Source organism: Vulpes vulpes, chromosome 7 (genome assembly GCF_048418805.1).
Source record: "Vulpes vulpes isolate BD-2025 chromosome 7, VulVul3, whole genome shotgun sequence".
Lineage (NCBI taxonomy): Eukaryota > Metazoa > Chordata > Mammalia > Carnivora > Canidae > Vulpes > Vulpes vulpes.
This window is the reverse complement of record NC_132786.1, coordinates 107,524,897-107,541,835: the sequence shown is the minus strand read 5'-3', so window position 1 is coordinate 107,541,835 and position 16,939 is coordinate 107,524,897. Positions and strand designations below refer to the sequence as shown.

At 45.7% G+C, this 16,939-nt stretch overlaps 1 protein-coding gene and 1 long non-coding RNA gene across 4 annotated transcripts in view; one reads left to right on the top strand and one right to left on the bottom strand.

Moving 5' to 3' along the window:
• Positions 1-16,939, bottom strand: part of CHN2 (chimerin 2) — a 295,623-nt gene that overhangs the window by 29,299 nt on the left and 249,385 nt on the right. For 2 of the 3 annotated variants that reach the window (XM_025993086.2, XM_072764631.1), the window contains exon 7: positions 4,849-4,926. In XM_025993086.2, coding sequence (XP_025848871.1) covers positions 4,849-4,926 — 78 coding nt within the window. Of the gene's footprint in view, positions 1-4,848; positions 4,927-5,027; positions 5,258-16,939 lie in introns of those variants that run through there. The other variant, XM_072764632.1, reaches the window with a different exon arrangement.
• On the top strand, positions 6,823-16,829 carry LOC112915692 (uncharacterized). The gene is made up of 4 exons (XR_003234147.2): positions 6,823-7,160; positions 7,592-7,709; positions 8,215-8,340; positions 14,214-16,829. It is a non-coding gene; the product is annotated as an uncharacterized lncRNA (long non-coding RNA).

Sequence of the window (16,939 nt, the reverse complement as noted above, 5' to 3'; positions counted from 1 at the left end):
TTGGAACCCAGGATCTTATGGGGTGGGTAGGCATGCACCGAAGGAACCTGCCGCAGGAACATGTTTGTACACATGGCGTACCTGGGATAGGGTGTACTGTGCAGCCTTGGTCCATGGAGAGTGGGAGGCATCAGAGGGTGTGTTGGGAAACCATTTCACTCATGTCCAAGACTGGGCCACCTTTGAGAGTCACCGCACAAGAAGCTGAGACAAGAAGAGTAGGCCGGGGCACGTGTCTCCTCTGCTTCCCCCGTGTGTAAGACACTGGGTAGCACTGCTCAGCCTGACCCACTGGCCAAACAGGGAATGAGGACTGGCCTGGTGTACCTTGATATGGTCCCCCTCCCTGGCCCAATCTGGTGACTGTGATGAGGGCCTGCACCTGGAAGTACTTGAGCACAGCAAACGAAAGTGGGACAAGCCATGACCGAGGTCAAACTGTGCGGTGGGGTGGCGAGTGGGGAGACAGTCTCAGGCAGGGCCAAGCGATGTCTGCTACACATGCTTTCCAGCAGTATTTACTGATGGCCTGCTCTGGGCCAGGCCCTGCTCTGGACATAGGGGTGTGAATCCTTGCCCCCAGCCCCAGGAGTGAGTGTTTCCAGCTGGTAAAGGGAAAGCAAGCACACAGGTAAATGTGTAGCGTGTCAGTGGTGGGTGCTATGGAGAAAAGTAAAGCTGGTAGGAGGGTGGGGAAGGGCTGGGTGGGGGATACGAAGAGGATGGATATGGAGGTGGCAGGGAGATGGACAGGGGATGGGGAACATGGGATAAGGTGGGGGTCCAGTGGTTTGCTTTTCAACTTTTAGAACTTTCTGGACCTCTGCTTTCCATCCATATTCCATATAACGAAAGAGGGGTGTCCTGCCAGGCCTAGGTGGAGGAGAGAATTCAGTAGAAGGAGGGAGTGATGTACATGCACATGTATACTGGGCTGAGTATCCAAGCAGGCTGAGCAGAGAAAATGCCTAGGATCCTCAGTTTGCTTCGATTTGGCCTACCCCACATGTGAGGTGAGCACCTTTCCCCCGCAATGGTCTCTTCTCTGCACCCTGTTCACTTCTGGCTCATTTCTGACCACAAGTTTTCACTCATGTCATTTCCATTGCCCAGAACACTCTTGCATCTTTCTATCCCGTGTCATTAATGAGACAGAAGAAACAGATGCTGGTAAAAAGAAGGAAGGGCATGAAGAAGTTAAGGGTAGAAAATAAATACAGAAACAGAGAAAGCTAAACACAAAAGTACAAGAGAGGAGTGAGACAAAAAGATGAATAGCAAAATAATAACCAAGGCTAACCCAATCGGATGCCATAGACCGTAAGGGATTCACACGTATTCGGTAAATCTTACAACACTCCTATTCTACGGATAGGGAAACTGAGGCTGCAGGAACTAAGCTCCTCACCCAAAGTCAAGTTGTGGCCAGGAGAACCAAGCTGGCCACCCCAACATCATTGCTGTGCTAAGTGGGGAAGGAAGGAAGGACAGTGTTCCAGATTGTTGGGGCTCTGGAGTTCATTAGCCTGAGATGTTGGAGCTTAGCCACAAGGTGTCCTTAGGGTGGAGCATCTCAAAGAGAGCTATTCTACTTACAGGACAGTGTCTCTTTCAGTCAACTAGATAAAGAGATGCAGATGTAAAATAAGTTAAATAAAGGAGCATTTTTTCTGTCTATCAAAGAGTGTTCCTTTCAGAGAGGATCCTGTCATTTTCATAATTTCGTCAACAAACACCTCCCGATTCCGGTGTGTGCAAGTAATCCCAGAGAATTTAGGATTTAAATGAGCAACAACTGCATTTGCATGTAGTGTTGAAAGTATATAATCATTGCATGAAATGAAGCATAACTTTACTTTGCTTCCAAAAGTTCTTATTCCCAGAGCTAACTTTTGTCTTTTTCTAGACATGGAGAGTATGTAGGTATTAAGGAGCAGCACTGGGAAGAGCTGGGAGTTTCTTTCTTTCTTTTAAAGATTTTATTTACTTATTTGAGAGAGAGACATGAGCAGGGGAGGAGGGAGAGAGAGAGAGAAGCAGACTCTTCGTGGAGCAGGGAGCCCAATGTGGGGCTCTGGGGCTCGGTGTGGGGCTCCATCCTAGGACCCCTGGATCATGACCTGAGCTGAAGGCAGATGCTTAACAAACTGAGCCACTGAGGTGCCCCCAGGGTGGGAGTTTCTATTCATTCCTCTTGATGAAGTTCCTGGGGAGGGGGAGAGCCAGGAGATGGCTTTTTACCTGGGGAAGTAGTCCTTAACAGGGCAAAAAATCTTGTTGTGGGGTGAGGCATTTAGATCTGCTGGCAGATTGAAATCTCTCATAGGAGCTCCTGGGCAAGAGTGCAGATAGGGCCTAGCAAGGGTTATTTGCTGATAATCATGAAAATGTGATTATTTGTTCTTTTTATTGAATACTTACTTTATGCCTTACATAGTACTCTCAAATAACCCAAATTACAAATCAAGAGAGTTTCCGAATAAAGCCTATTAGATGTTAGCATAGAGAACAAGTTTGTGTTTTAGGTCTTAATTTTACACTAATTCCAAGCAGATGGCAGGGGGCCTTTGATAAGAGTTTTCTTTGTTCTGTTGATTTAGTAGTGTTACTAAAACCCCACTGCTCTATTTATAGCACTGACCAGCTTTTAGAGTATTCTTCTAAAGACCATGCAAAATTCCCACTTAAAATTAGTTGGGGGTGAGGAGAAGGCTGAATGATGGTGGCAGGGGCGAGGAGTGACAGCGGGAACCACCCCCTCCTGGCCCTGCCACTCATTCTTAAGGATAGTGGCACGAGCAGTACCATTGAAAGCCACAATCAAGTGACACAGAGACTCGAGGACCTGCTATGCCTCAAAGATGTCTATTTAAAACACGGAAGAGAAACGCTTTGTCTGGCTTATGTATTTTCTTCTAACAACTTGTCTGTTCTCTGCCTTTTCTTCCTCGGTAGTTATGTTCGAAGAGATCACATCAAATAGATATGGACTTTTCAAGCAAACATTGAAAACACCGTTGATGGATTCCAGTGGTAAATAATTAATACAGACCGCGTCAGAAACAGCACTATTTAAGAAAATGAGTTTCAACTTTCTTTTTGTTTCAGATGTCTTCGTTTCCCCTTCAGAGATCCGAGATGAAAGAAACTGAAACCGGTTTTGGAATTGTCAATCAACTAAATATGCTTGTGTGTTTTGCACACAAGCTCAGACGTGATATACAGAGGGAGAAGCTATCCCCACGCAAACACATATCGCAGTAAACGCATAGGTCCAATTGCTTCTTAAAGCCAGAAGAGTTGGAATTTTCAAGAGGAAGGACAAGAGTTTGCAAGTCCAAGAAGATCCCTCTTCCCAGTCCATAGTGGTGCATCCACAGGATGCAAAGAATCAGGATTTCTGCCCAAAGTCAGAAAAATACTTTCTTCAGGCAAAAAAATTAATATGGATAAATACAGAAATGAGAAAAGAGAGAACAAACATAAACGGCTTCCTATATCCCCAATCAGGCCCATCACTACTCAGCAATGGGCGAAATATCAAGAGCCTTGGCATCAATGAGGATCTATATAATGCAATTCTTCATCCTCATGCTAAATATGGAGAGCTGGATAATTCCATTCCTCAGCTCAATTATAGCATGCAAATGCCCGAGCCGCTCACTTTCTAAAAACAGCAGCAGGGCAAACAGACTGAACTGACATGAATGTATATTTAATAGACACATATTTGTCCTTATGAAGAACTGGAAAGCGACAGGGTGAAAGAATAAAAGAGGTTTCCCTGGTCACCTCTGACAAAGGGCTCTCTGGTTCCAACAGTTACTCAGGCTATTGGTCCTAAAGGAAGCAAGTTTACAAAAAAAAAAAAAAAAAAAAGCAGTTCATAATTTGCTTGCCCCCGCCTCTTCTTTTCTTCCTGGATTCTCCATCTCCACACTTTCCAACTTCCAAGTTGTCAGCCCATTTGCTGATAATTGGGGTCAAACCTCAAACTCCATCCCATCCCTCCTCCACTCCACAGCATCCCCGACCAGGCAATGTGGCATCAGAATCTCCCCCCAGCAGCCCTGCTTGGAAAACACATTAGGGCAAAGGAAATAGGCCGTGATTTCTGACGTTAGGCCCTTTCCTACAAGCGCTAGTCCGAAATGAAGACGGCAGTGTTTCCAGTTTATAAACACACAGGGGAAGATCCACTAAAGCCCCCACCAGCTTTCCGTGATCTTTTTGTTTGGTCTGCTGAGCAGGATCAGGACTGCCCCGGGAGGGAGCCTGGCAAGGCTGCCCGGGGTGTGTGTGGGGGGGTGGCCCCCCTGGACCTGGAGCGCAAACAAAAGCTACTGGATGGTATCTCCTGTCATCGTTTGCTTTCACAGCTGTCGACACATAAACCAAAGGAGTTAGCATCCCTGAAAACAAAGACGGGACACAGACTGTGAAATGGGCAACTGTTTTCTGTTGCTCAGAGACAGCAATAGTCTTTAGAGCTACCCTGAGTGGAAAAGTACTGCCCGACGTTCCAGAAGACCTCCGGATGCCCGCGGCCTGGCCCGCGCTGCTGCTCTTCGGCTGGACAGCGGTTTGCAGCGGCAACGGGCCCAGCTGCCTGCAACTCATGTCACCCCCATGAAGGTGTTTCTAGGTGTCAGCACGGAGCACACTGCTGGGTGGGGGCTCCAGTTTGATACAAAGCAACGGTGCGAGGTCATGCACGGGGCCAGACGCGGAAAGCTGAGCAATGTGCCGCCTCCGTGCTCCACAAGCCAAGACGAGCCGGGAACCTCCAAGGGCACCCCTCCGCCCGCCCCCCTGGCCCCAGAAGGAAGAGCGCAGCGGCTTGCTTACCTTGAAGTTGTGGGTCTTCTCGTAGTTGAAGTGGTTGTCGTTGTGCGTGAGGGCGGCCCTTCGGACCAGGGACGAGATCTGCGAACAGGCAAATAGTTTGAGAGGGGGCCAGAGAAAGGCGCCTTTGACTCCCACCTTCACCCCCAAGGCCACGGCCAGCAGCTCCTGGCGTTTCCTGCCTTGCTTAGGCTTCCGAAGCACCGCACATTTTTTCTCATTTTCCGGCCACAGTTCCTCGGAGAACATAGTGCCCGCACCCCACATCCTTCTAGATTCCCCCGTGAAGGCTCAGCGCTGGCAGGTTTTCCGAACCGCGGCTAATGTCAGGCAGCAGATTCGAGGCAGCTGCGTCCTGTCTGCAGCGGCCCCGGGCATGTGACCTGGACGGGCTGCTTTGAGCGATGGAGGGGGCTCTGCGTCTGAATAAGGACGGGGCTGTTCGGTGCTAGTTCTTAGGGCCGACGTGTGCCTGAACAATAGCGCACATTCATGTGCACAGCAAGCCCCAGAAGCTGTATCCGGGCGCCGCCGGGCCCCGGGGGAGGCGGCAGGGGCAGGCGGCTTCAGTGCTCCCGCCACAGGACAGACCCCTCGTGCCTGTGTGCACATTTCATACACACACACACACACACACACACACACACACACACACACCCCTACTCGTTCTGACGTTCAAAGCCTGGGGCTGTATCCAATTATTTTGGGGCTCTGAACCCCATCCGGGGCTGGACTCCGGCAGATTAAACCTTTAAACCCTGATGATTGTTTAATCTTATGGGGATAAAGCCTGCCTCGCTTAAAAAAAAACAAACAAAAAACTGCCCTAGCACTTGAAGCTTAATTTTTATTCTTATGCATGCATTAAATCAGAGCAGTCTGAACAGTGACTGGGCATGGAAAAAGAGCATGGCATTTTAGCTCAGCTCTACAGCCAGGGTTTCAACAGAAGACGTGGGATGTCTTGCCCCCAGTCTCTCTCCTCCCCACCAATGTGCGTGCGCGCGCGCGCACACACACACACACACACACTGGAGACACAGGTGTTCCTTAACTAAAACCCAAACGTCAAAGTTGCCTTTATCTTAAATATGACATCTTGCATGTTCATTCTGTTAGCGCCCAAGCCTGATGCTCCCCAAGCCTGATGCTTCTTGAAAGCATCATCTGTTTGATGGGCTCCCCTGGGACCAGAAGTTTTGGACCCAAGTCCGGTCACTGTAGCAGTGAGTAAATCATTATGTCTGGGGAGAACTCCTGGTCTGCCAACAAGGTTTAAAGCAGCTAATGCCCGCAAGTAAAATCAATGCTGTGGGAACTAGAAAGTGAGGAGAATGTGGGTAGCCAGGCCGTGGGGGTAGATGCACAGGCCAGGGGTGCCATCCTGGCTTCTACTGAGACAGGGCCCCACGTTCCAGCCCCTGCAAGCAGCCTTGTGGAGAATAAAGAGAGGTTGCTGTTTTCCTGTGGAATTCTTTATTCCTGACAATTACCATGGTCCTACCTACCTAGTCCTAGTTCAGAAGTGCATTCTCTCAGGTCACCCTTGTTATCCTCAGGGGTAACAAGAGCCAATTTTTTTTTCTGTTTTTGAGGGGACGGGAAAGGAGGGGTGGAAGGAGAGGGAGAATCTTAAGCAGACTCCTCACCCTCCCCACCCCCCCAGAGCCTGATGCAGAGCTCGATCTCATGACCCTGAGATCATGACCTGAGGTGAAGCCAAGAGTCAGATGCTTAACCAATGGAGTCACCCATGCGCCCTTAAGAGTCAATGTCTATATTGAACTACTGAGCACGATGACTTACGTTGTGCACCCTCTTACTACAGGAAAAACGATTACAAACATCTCTTGGTAAAATTCCCCTCTTAACTCCGTCACACAGAGCTCTTCTTCACCCAAGCATCTCAAGGATAGCGCCTTGGTTTCTTTTATAGCCCCCATAATGACTGCAATGTGTTAAAGGCACTTACGTGTTTACTTTTCAGCTCATGTGTATGAGAAACAAGACTTTGACTCCCATTTTTTTTTTGGATGAAGAGATTGAGGCACCAAGAGGTAAAGTACAGGCCATTGGCTTAAGTGGCACAGCTGAGGACTCGAACCCAAAGTATCTGTGTCCAGCGCTGTGTTCCTGAACACCAGGTCCTGGCCCAGATAAGCTGATATGGTGCCATTTCCTGCCATTTGTGTCCTGCTTGATCTGAAATACTGGCCAAGTCTGCCCCTCTTCCCGTTCTTGCCCCACACTATCTCTGCAGCACACGGCACGTGGCGGCACAGTATTCGTAGTCTGGATGCACCAGCTCGGAAAAGGTCAGTGATTCTCCACGGCCTAACCGTGTTGGGGCATTGTGGGTTTTTCATGACCTTGTCTCAATCTACCCGGCTCATCTATTTGCCAGCACTCCCCTCCATAAATCCTACAAAACCTCTCTTCTCTGATACACCCCTCACCTCAGTAGCTGCCTCTGTCTTGTAGCATCTTCCAGTATCATTCTACATGTTGATAGGCTCAACAACATTCACATTCTAACTCAAATGCCACCCTCTCCGAAATGTCTTCTCCAAACTCCCCACTGGAGGCCAACTATCTCCTCTGAAGTCCCAAATAGCTTTTTCCACATTTTTCCGATTTCACTTGTCGCATTCTAACTTATATGACAGCGATTTATGCTTGCCCCTGCCCTATTGAGAAATCATCGTGACACGCTCTATTGTCTAATTCACCGGTTTCTTCTTCACAGGTACCTAATAAAATTCCTTGCCATGGTAGGCACTGAATTAATATAAGTTGCCAGGAACTACCTGTACCTATGGGAAGCCAGCATTGTGGAGGAAGCTGTGCAAAAGTGACTGTATGGGGTAGGGTCTCCTGTCTATCCTATGATCCCCCATCACCACGCGTTAGCTTCCAAGGACCCTAAACCTCCGGTGATCTGCCTTGCTGATCCACCAGACTGCTCATCACCTAATCCTAAAGGACATCTGTCACTCAATGGGATTGAGTAGAAACATGGTATATCTTTGAAAGGCTTGTAATCTTTATCCTAAAGGCAGAAAGGCAGAGAGAAGGAATAGCGTCCCTTCCCAAACCTTCACTGCTAGCTAGTCCACAGAGGCCTTTTGGTGGCGAGCCATTCTGTGTAAAATGGATTCTCTGAACTAAACTAGGCTAATTATATGGATGTATGGTTTTAGAATCTAATAAAACAACTCCTTAAATGGAAAGTGGGCAAAAAGGATCTCCTTTGCCTTTTGGTACATGGGTGGTTGAACACAAGGAGATTTAATATTTTCTCTTGTGTCTGTGCCTTTACTTATAACAAGTAATTTTTACTTCTATTTGTGACACTGGTTTCTTTTTCAGATATTTGTTCCATAGAATTTACCCAGACACAAGATGCATTCAGACACGTGAAGGAACCACACACTGGCTACTTAAGATGCATCTTTACAAGGAACCAGAAGTGCTGGCATTTGAGTGAGCATTATTGTGAGTAGTGTGGATGACCCCAGATCACCCTCTTACTACAGGAAAAACGATTACAAACATCTCTTGGTAAAATTCCCCTCTTAACTCCGTCACACAGAGCTCTTCTTCACCCAAGCATCTCAAGGATAGCGCCTTGGTTTCTTTTATAGCCCCCATAATGACTGAGCCATGTTCTCTATACACGGTGGACATTTAATAGTTTTGCTGACAGTCCTTTCTAGCAAAAATTTCTGTCTGACCTAGTTTTGTCTACACATTCATTAGAGGAAGCACATTTCCCTACAAGCTCTGTGTAAATCAGGGATTCTCAACCGTGGAACCACTGACATTTGGGACCAGATAATTCTTTGTTGTGGGAGGCTGCTCTGTGCACAGTAGGGTGTTTAGTGGTATCCCTCGCCTCTACTTGCTGATGCCAATGGAACCCCCCAACTGTAGTAATCAAAAATCTCTCTAGACGTTGCCAATTTTCTCCTCTGGGGCAAAACTACCTACAGCAGGGAATACCTGGGTTAGGTTAATAACACAAATATTTATCAGCATGCTTCCTATGTGCCAGGTGTGGTACTAAGTACTTTACATACATTGACTCATTTGAGATTTATACGGTAGGGATTATTATAATGATCCCCACTTTACAGATGAGGAAATGGGAACTGAGAGTTTAAGTGATGTGCCCAAGGTCACACAGCAGGTAAGTGGTAGGGCTGAGATTAGAACCCAGGCACAACTAACTAGGTCTATGCTTTTTTCTTTCTTTTTTGCTATAAACAAGTTTTTTTTAATTTTTTAATAATAAATTTATTTTTTATTGGTGTTCAATTTGCCAACATACAGAGTAACACCCAGTGCTCATCCCGTCAAGTGCCCCCCTCAGTGCCCATCACCCATTCACCCCCACCCCCCTCCCTCCTCCCCCTCCACCACCCCTAGTTCATTTCCCAGAGTTAGGAGTCTTTATGTTCTGTCTCCCTTTCTGATATTTGCTACCCATTTCTTCTCCCTTCCCTTCTATTCCCTTTCACTATTATTTATATTCCCCAAATGAATAAGACCATATAATGTTTGTCCTTCTCCGATTGACTCATTTCACTCAGCATAATACCAAGTTTGTTTTTGATTGTGATTAAATACACGTAACATAAAATTTACCATTTGAACCATTTCAGCAATTCAGTGGCATTAAGCACATTCACTAATGCTCTGGAATCATTACAACTCTCCAGAACATTCCCATCACCCAAAATGAGACCCCACACTCATTAAGCAGTCACTCACCATCCCCTTCTCCTGGTCCCTGGCAGCCACAAGTCTGCTTTCTATCTCTATGGATTTCCCAGTTCTGAATATTTCATATAAACGGGATCATACCATATATGGCCTTTGGGGACTGACTTCTTTCACTCAGGAAAATGTTTTCAAGGTTCATCTGTGCTGTAGCACGTACCAATATTTCATTGATTTTTATTGCTGAATAATAATCCATTGTATGGACACACCACATTTTGTTGATGTGCATTTGCACTGTTTTTACCTTTTGGCTATTGTGAATAGTACTAACAAGTTTTTGTTTGAACACTTAGTTTCACTTCTTTTGGATGTACAATAAATCTTTGCTTTAATCTACCCTGGAAATGGCCTCATTGAAATAAGGTCCACATTTAAAAATATCCAGGGGTTAAAGGCCCAAATTATCCTCTTCCCCACTGTTAACCATTAGCAGCTCCCAGGGCTGGTGTTGCCTGGTCTGTTTTTTAAAGAGGAGACTTTTGTTTTCCCTGAAGCCTCTTCCAGAGCAGGTGCTACTTAAGATGCTTTTGGAAGTAGGTGGGGCTATAAATAAATAGTGAAATAAGCTCACCACTTCCTTTTTCCTTTTTATAAATTAAAGGTTTGGGTTCTATTTTTTTACGGCCTCTCACTGCCCTTCTTTCTATGAGGAGGATCCTGAAGCCAAGAATCAGGTAGCAAGAAGGCAGTGGAAGGGTGTCAGGTGAAGACAAGGAGGCAAGGGTGGGGCAGGGTGGCGGGAAGATGTGGAAAAAGGAAGCCCACTGGGGTGCTCATGTGCATGCAGAGTGCCCAGGAGAGAGGGGCGGTGGGAGAAAGAGGAATACCCTTCCCTCTGTGCTGACTTTAGTCATCTGGCATCATAAGCCCAGCGGGACCTCAGAAGTTCGTCCACCAGAGGCCCCCTCTCTCCACCTGACTCGGGCAGCCCCATCTCTAGGGGACCATGACATTCTGCCTTTTTAGTACTAATTTCTAGAAAGGGTGATTTATCATCAACCTCCCATTCTTCCACAGACTTCAAGTAAATCCCATTCTGCATTTTAAAGAAGGTTCATTGAAAATGTCATCATCCGTCCCTGGAGAATCTCTCTCCACTATTCCAGCCCCAGCTCTTGTGTTCCTGGGCTTCTCTGTCCCTTGAGTCTGAGTCCCCCTTAGGGGGTGACAGCCTGAGCTCCACCCCTGCTGCAAGCTCTACCCTGCAGCTACAGGCAGCTGTTGCCTCATGGCAAGTATTGGAAATGGAAATCGATACCACTAATGCTGGGAGGGTGTCCTGAGGAGAGCTCTTTGATGTACTGCTGGTGTTTGGATGAGGTAGCTCCTGTCTGGGGAGAAAGCTGGCCATGGATCAAATGTCTCATGTGCATTGATCAAATGATTCTATTTCTAGGATTCTCTTATGGTTTTCAGACATGGGGCGCCTGGGTGGCTCAGTCAGGTAAGCGTCTGACTCTTGATTTTGGCTCAGGTCATGATCTCAGGATTATGAGATCAAGCCCTGTGTCAGGCTGTGTGCTGGGTACGGAGTCTGCTTAAGATTTTCTTTCTCCCTCACTCTCTGCCCCTCCCCTGGCCTCTCCCCCGCAAAAACAAAACAAAACAAAACAAAACAAAACAAAACACCCAACCAACCAACCAAACAAAGATCTTCAGATGAATTAGTTAGAAAAGATACATAAAGAGATATTTATCCTAACACTACTAATGAGAAATGAGAAAAGCCTTAGATGTCCAAGAGAGGGGAGAGGTTGAATTATGGTGTAAACATGTCATGGAATATTATATACATATATTTTTTAAAGATTTTATTTACTTATTCATGAGAGACAGAGAGAGAGAGAGAGAGAGAGAGAGAGAGGCAGAGACACAGCCAGAGGGAGAAGCAGGCTCCATGCAGGGAGCCCGACGTGGGACTCGATCCTAGGTCCCCAGGATCATGCGCTGGACCGAAGGCAGCGCTAAACCGTTGAGCCACCCGGGCTGCCCGGAATATTATATACATATTAACAAAGATGATTAAAATAACTTTTAATGATGAAGGGATATGCTCCTGATATAATGAAGTTTGGTAAGAAGTAGGCTCCTGAACCATCTATACTATGATTCCCACTTTTGTTAATTTGATGACACAGGAAATATCAGAAAAAACTTCTCTAACACACCAAACTGTTGGAGATAAGCAGCAGTCATCTCTGGGTGAAGTAATTTTAATTGACATTTACTTTCTTCTTATTCATTAATTTTGGAGTTTCCTACATTGATCACATTCTATTTCCATTATATAAAAATGTGGATTTTGTAAAAGTACATTATAAAAAGTTTGTTGGGTTTAGTGTGCCTTGATAATAAATCCATTACATCATAGATGACCTTTGAGCTCATCCAATCCTGCCTGCCGTTTTTACAGGTGAGAACCGAGAGTCTGAGAAGTTCATGATTTGCACCCGCTCCATTCCCATGTGTCACAGGGCTATTCTACAACTAGATCTAGAACCAGATCTAGGCTCTGGTTCCCTTGCCTGTGAGATGTCAATAGCTGGTGCTTCTCACAGTGGGGCTAGCCTCAGAACCCCCAGAAGGCTTGTGAAAACTCAGACCGTTGGGCAGCCCCAGCATTTCTGATTCAGTCAGTGGGAGAGCATGCCTAACAATCTGTAGTTCTAACAGGTTTCCAGGTGTTGCTCATGTTGATCCACACTTTGAAGACCCATTTTGTGCTTTCCATCGAATTTATGGGTCTCAACTTTGATGATATTTACGTGGGAACAAAACAAAAGCCATGTTCAAGCTCCATCTAGGGCCACTTAAATCCAAATTTCTGGGGATGGACTCCTAACTTAAAAAAAAAAAAAAATCCTCGAGGAGATTCAAATACACTCCTGGCATTGAAAGCTGCTGTATGAACCTCAAGGGCTTCAATCCAGGGAAATTGTTAGAGAAGATGGAGGTGTCCAAGTGCTAAATGCTGTTGAGCATCCTCCCCTCCCACAAGGAATCGATATCTTTTCAAACATGTGATCATGTTTTTATGCCACCCCACCTCCACCTGCCATTGTGCTACTTAAAACCTCCATGGATTCTTAAGCTAAAAGCAAAAATCCAAACCATGGCCTACAGGGGTCTGTGTAGGCCCCTGCCACCTTTCCAGCCCTGCTTCCCTTCCCTTTCTTCCTGTCATCTTGAGAATTTATAACAATAAACTATTGATACGCTTTTAAAATTATTGTTCATGACCCTTTTTAGACTGCTACCTTTATGACATCAGGTGCTGTGTGTGCTCTCATCACGAATAAGACCCCAAGGCCATACCTTGCACTGGGCACAAAGTAGGCTCTCACTAAGTTTTGCTGAATGAATGAATCAATGAATGTCCATGGCCATAAAGTATCTTGAGGTCAAAGGACCACCGTAGAGGCTCATCATCATCACTGCTTATCTAGTCGTACTCTTGTGAGTCTCTGATATAAAAGCCACTGGTCATGCACTTAGGGTTTTCTTTTGATGAAGTGGTCAGATCCCTTGTGTCACAGGATGAGGCCCTGGAAATGGGGAGATCCTGCAGGCCAGGCCCTGAAGGATACAACCAGGTTTGGCAGTAGAGTAATATTAAAAGTAGCATCGCATATTTGTGGGGTATGTTATAGTGTATCTTTCCTGTATCAAGAAGGTAGAGTGGGTGTCATTATCCTCACTTTACAGTTAAGGAAACCAAGGTGCTAACAGGCATGTCCAGGGGAATAGAATCCAGTGTCTTGATTCTCTTTCCATGGGAATGCCTGACACTTCGGTTGTGGCAGATCAGCAGTGGTGGCTAACAGCTCACTGACACAAGGACTCATCTCTCCTCTCTGTTCCCAGAGGCTCTTTAGAAACTTTTAACATGGGGCACTCCCCGAAGTTCTTCTATGAACATATCTCTAGCGATTAACATGAGACCAACACTAGCTTGGCATCACAAAAGCTCTGTTGCATAAAAATAAGTACCCACCTTTTTTGCAGTATTTCTAGTTTCCTTGCCTTCTATCAAAATGACTTATAATTTTACAAAGAGTCAGCATGTTCTTATAGTTTTCTTAGACCCTTCGTTCACTTCCCACATATATGTCTGGGTGATGAGTCTGGGCTGCATGTTATTTCCCCAAAGCCACAAAACATTAAGCCTCGTCCAGAGACACTCAGTAAAATGCTGCAGGCATCTAGTCAGCTCAAAACAAAAAATATAAAAATATATACACGCATACATATATACATTATATGTATACATACACACACATGCACATATAGGACTGGTGGATATGGGGCAGGAATAACAATTTTTGCTGTGGCATCCTAGATGTGCCTCTCTATTCCTGATGGCAAGTGAAAAAAATCAGAAATTTTAAGTGAAATAAGCCCAGATTCCTGAATGATAATCAAATGATATCATTCCTGAATGATAATCCTTTTATTAATGCCACTAAGCCCAGCCTAGTTGATCCCATGTACTCTGAACACTACCGATGCCAGATAAATCTTCCTTGCTCCTCCTAAGAACTGCCCCAGCAGTGTTTGCTATATTCTCTGCTTTTGGTTTTAAGCCCTGAAATAGGAGGAAGATAATACAAGGATGTGGCTGAGCTGCAAGCTTATCCCCATGACTGCTAAAAAAAATGTGAGACAGCAGGTGGGACCCTGCCATCTCTCCTGCCCACGTGCTGGTCAGAGCTGCAGAATCCTGGTGTCATCAGAGTCCATCAAAACACCAGGGACTGAGGGCTGCCCTGGCTGACTCCTAAAACTGCCGGTGACCTCCAAAACTGCTGTGCTCTGGTCCGAGGAGAAGGAGCCTTTATCTCTGATGGCACAACATGCCCAGCTGCCACTCCAATTGTTCTCCAGGGACAGATGGCCACACTCAATACGAGAGGCACAAAAGGGCTGAAGGACCGGTCTTTTACGACTCATTTCCCCTCATCCACAGCAGTCAGTGTTCACCCTAAACTGAAGGGCCTGTGTGGTCTCTAAAACGGACCAAAGCACCTTGTTTGGAAGCAGCTAAATAATCTGATACTTCCTGGGTTGACCGAGTGTGTAATGTTATCATCGCTGTTCTCCCTGCATCACTTCTCCAGCTGTTTTATTGGGGTGGAGGTCAACGATTTTGGCTAATTGCTGATGTCTCTCACAGACGCCTCAGAGGTGGACACAAAAAATCCTCTGTGTTAGAGACAGACTCTCTAGGTTGTGTTAAGCATCTCACACATTTGAACCCATAGTTGTTGCTGTTTTTGCGCCCAGTTTTTAAAAGAGGGAAGAACAGAGTGGATACATCACTGTAGTCATCCATTTACTTAAACGAGAACTTTAAGACTCTCAGATTTCTTATGTGCCAAGTTTAAGAAGGTCTGGCCGGGTTATTTTTGAGAGAATGGAGCACTTGTTGAATCAAGTGCCTTAAAATTGCTTTAGAATATTTTAGGTAACCTTTTGTAAAACTAAGACCCAGAGAAACAATACATATTTTAAGGGAGAAGCTGCTATTACAAAGTTCCCAGCTGCTGTCTTCCTCCTCTTCTCATAGTCCACATTCATTTCCTTTTCTTTGTATTCCCTTGCTGTCATGTACCTTCCCCCCATCAGGCCAAAGAAGCAGTTGCCCCGAATGATCGACCTATGTGTTTTATTACAAAAGTCAAAGATGCTCCATTTCTGGCTCATGGCACCCAACTGTATAGTAGAACCCAAGTGTACTTCCTCTTACACTTTCCTCGCCACTGTAGCTCACCCAGCTGAGCCTGAGAAATCTCTGCCAGAGGCTATAGGTTTGCTGAATTACATTCTCTCGTCATACTGCAGCCTGGCAATTTGCAGAGCAAAATGTGCCAAAGAGTCCCAAACTACTTTTCACCAGGTACTCTGGTAAACAACTGGGGTAAGGCGCACCTTTACTGGAAGAAAAAAAAAATCGAATTGACCAGCTGTTTTCTGCATGCAAACTCTCCTATGTTGCAAAGGACAAAGACTCCGATTAAATGGCTTTTCAAATTTTCACACAAAAAAATCTCAAATCCCCTACTGGGCTTTTACAGTGAGCAATCACCCAAACAAAATAGTCTCTGACGCCATTCACAGCTGTGCAGCTGATATTGCCCGATATAGCTCCTGGGGCTATTTATGAACCCAGCAGTTTGAAATATGGATGCCTGCAAATTCCAAATGTGAATTGAAGTTTATTTCTGTTCTTCTGTGTGACTGGGATTTTCAAACTCTACAGTTGGTCCTCATATCTGTGTGTTGGCCAGCCTTATGCCAGGAACATGACCCTGTAGCTCCTTCCCAGTTGCAATGTCAGAATATGTGGGGTGATGCAGACACTTCTACCAGTAGGTGCCAGCTCTGGGAAGACGGACTGTCATGCTCATGTGTAAGCACCCATGCTGCAGAGGGATAGCTCAGTATGAAACGACCACATCCACTTTGACCTCAACTCCGTTTTAATGCAACATAATTATTCTTGGACATGTTTCAAAGATAGTTTTTTCCTTCCTTCCTTCCTTCCTCCCTTCCTTCTTTCCTTCCTTCCTTCCTTCCTTCCTTCCTTCCTTCCTTCCCTTCCCTTCCCTTCCCTTCCACAAAAATTTATTAGACACTGATTGTATATCAGACCCTGTTTAACATCAATGGGATAGAGTAGTGAACAACTGACAAAAATCTCCACTCTCTTGGACTGCAGACATAAACAAAACTTATAAGTATATTATAGATTATTCTAAGAAGAGAGAAGTGCCATGAAGAAAAATAAACTGAGAATATAGGCTAGGGGTGGAGGGTGCAATTTGTGGAGGGTGCAATTTAAAGCAGAATCATCAGGAGAGGCCTCACTGAAAAGGTGACAGTTGAGAAAAGACTGGCAGGAGGTAATGGGGTGAGCCATGCTGATATCTGCAGGAAAAGCCTTCTGGGCAGAGGGTATGGCAAATGCAAAATCCCTGAGAGAGGAATGAGGTTGGCATGTTCAGGAAATAGCAAAAATAGGGGCACTTGGGCGGCTCAGTGGTTGAGCATCTGCCTTTAGCTCAGGTCATGATCCTGGGGTCCTGGGATCGAGTCCCACATCGGGCTTCCCACAGGGAGCCTGCTTCTCCCTCTATCTATATCTCTGCCTCTCTGTGCCTCTCAGGAATAAAGAAATAAAATCTTTAAAAAAAAATTAAATAGCGAAAATGAAGAGTGGCTAGCATAGCATGTGCTAGATGAGGCAAGCCCCCCAGAGCCCTGTGGAAGAGGGTAAGAACTCCCATTTTTACTCTGAGTGGCATGACCA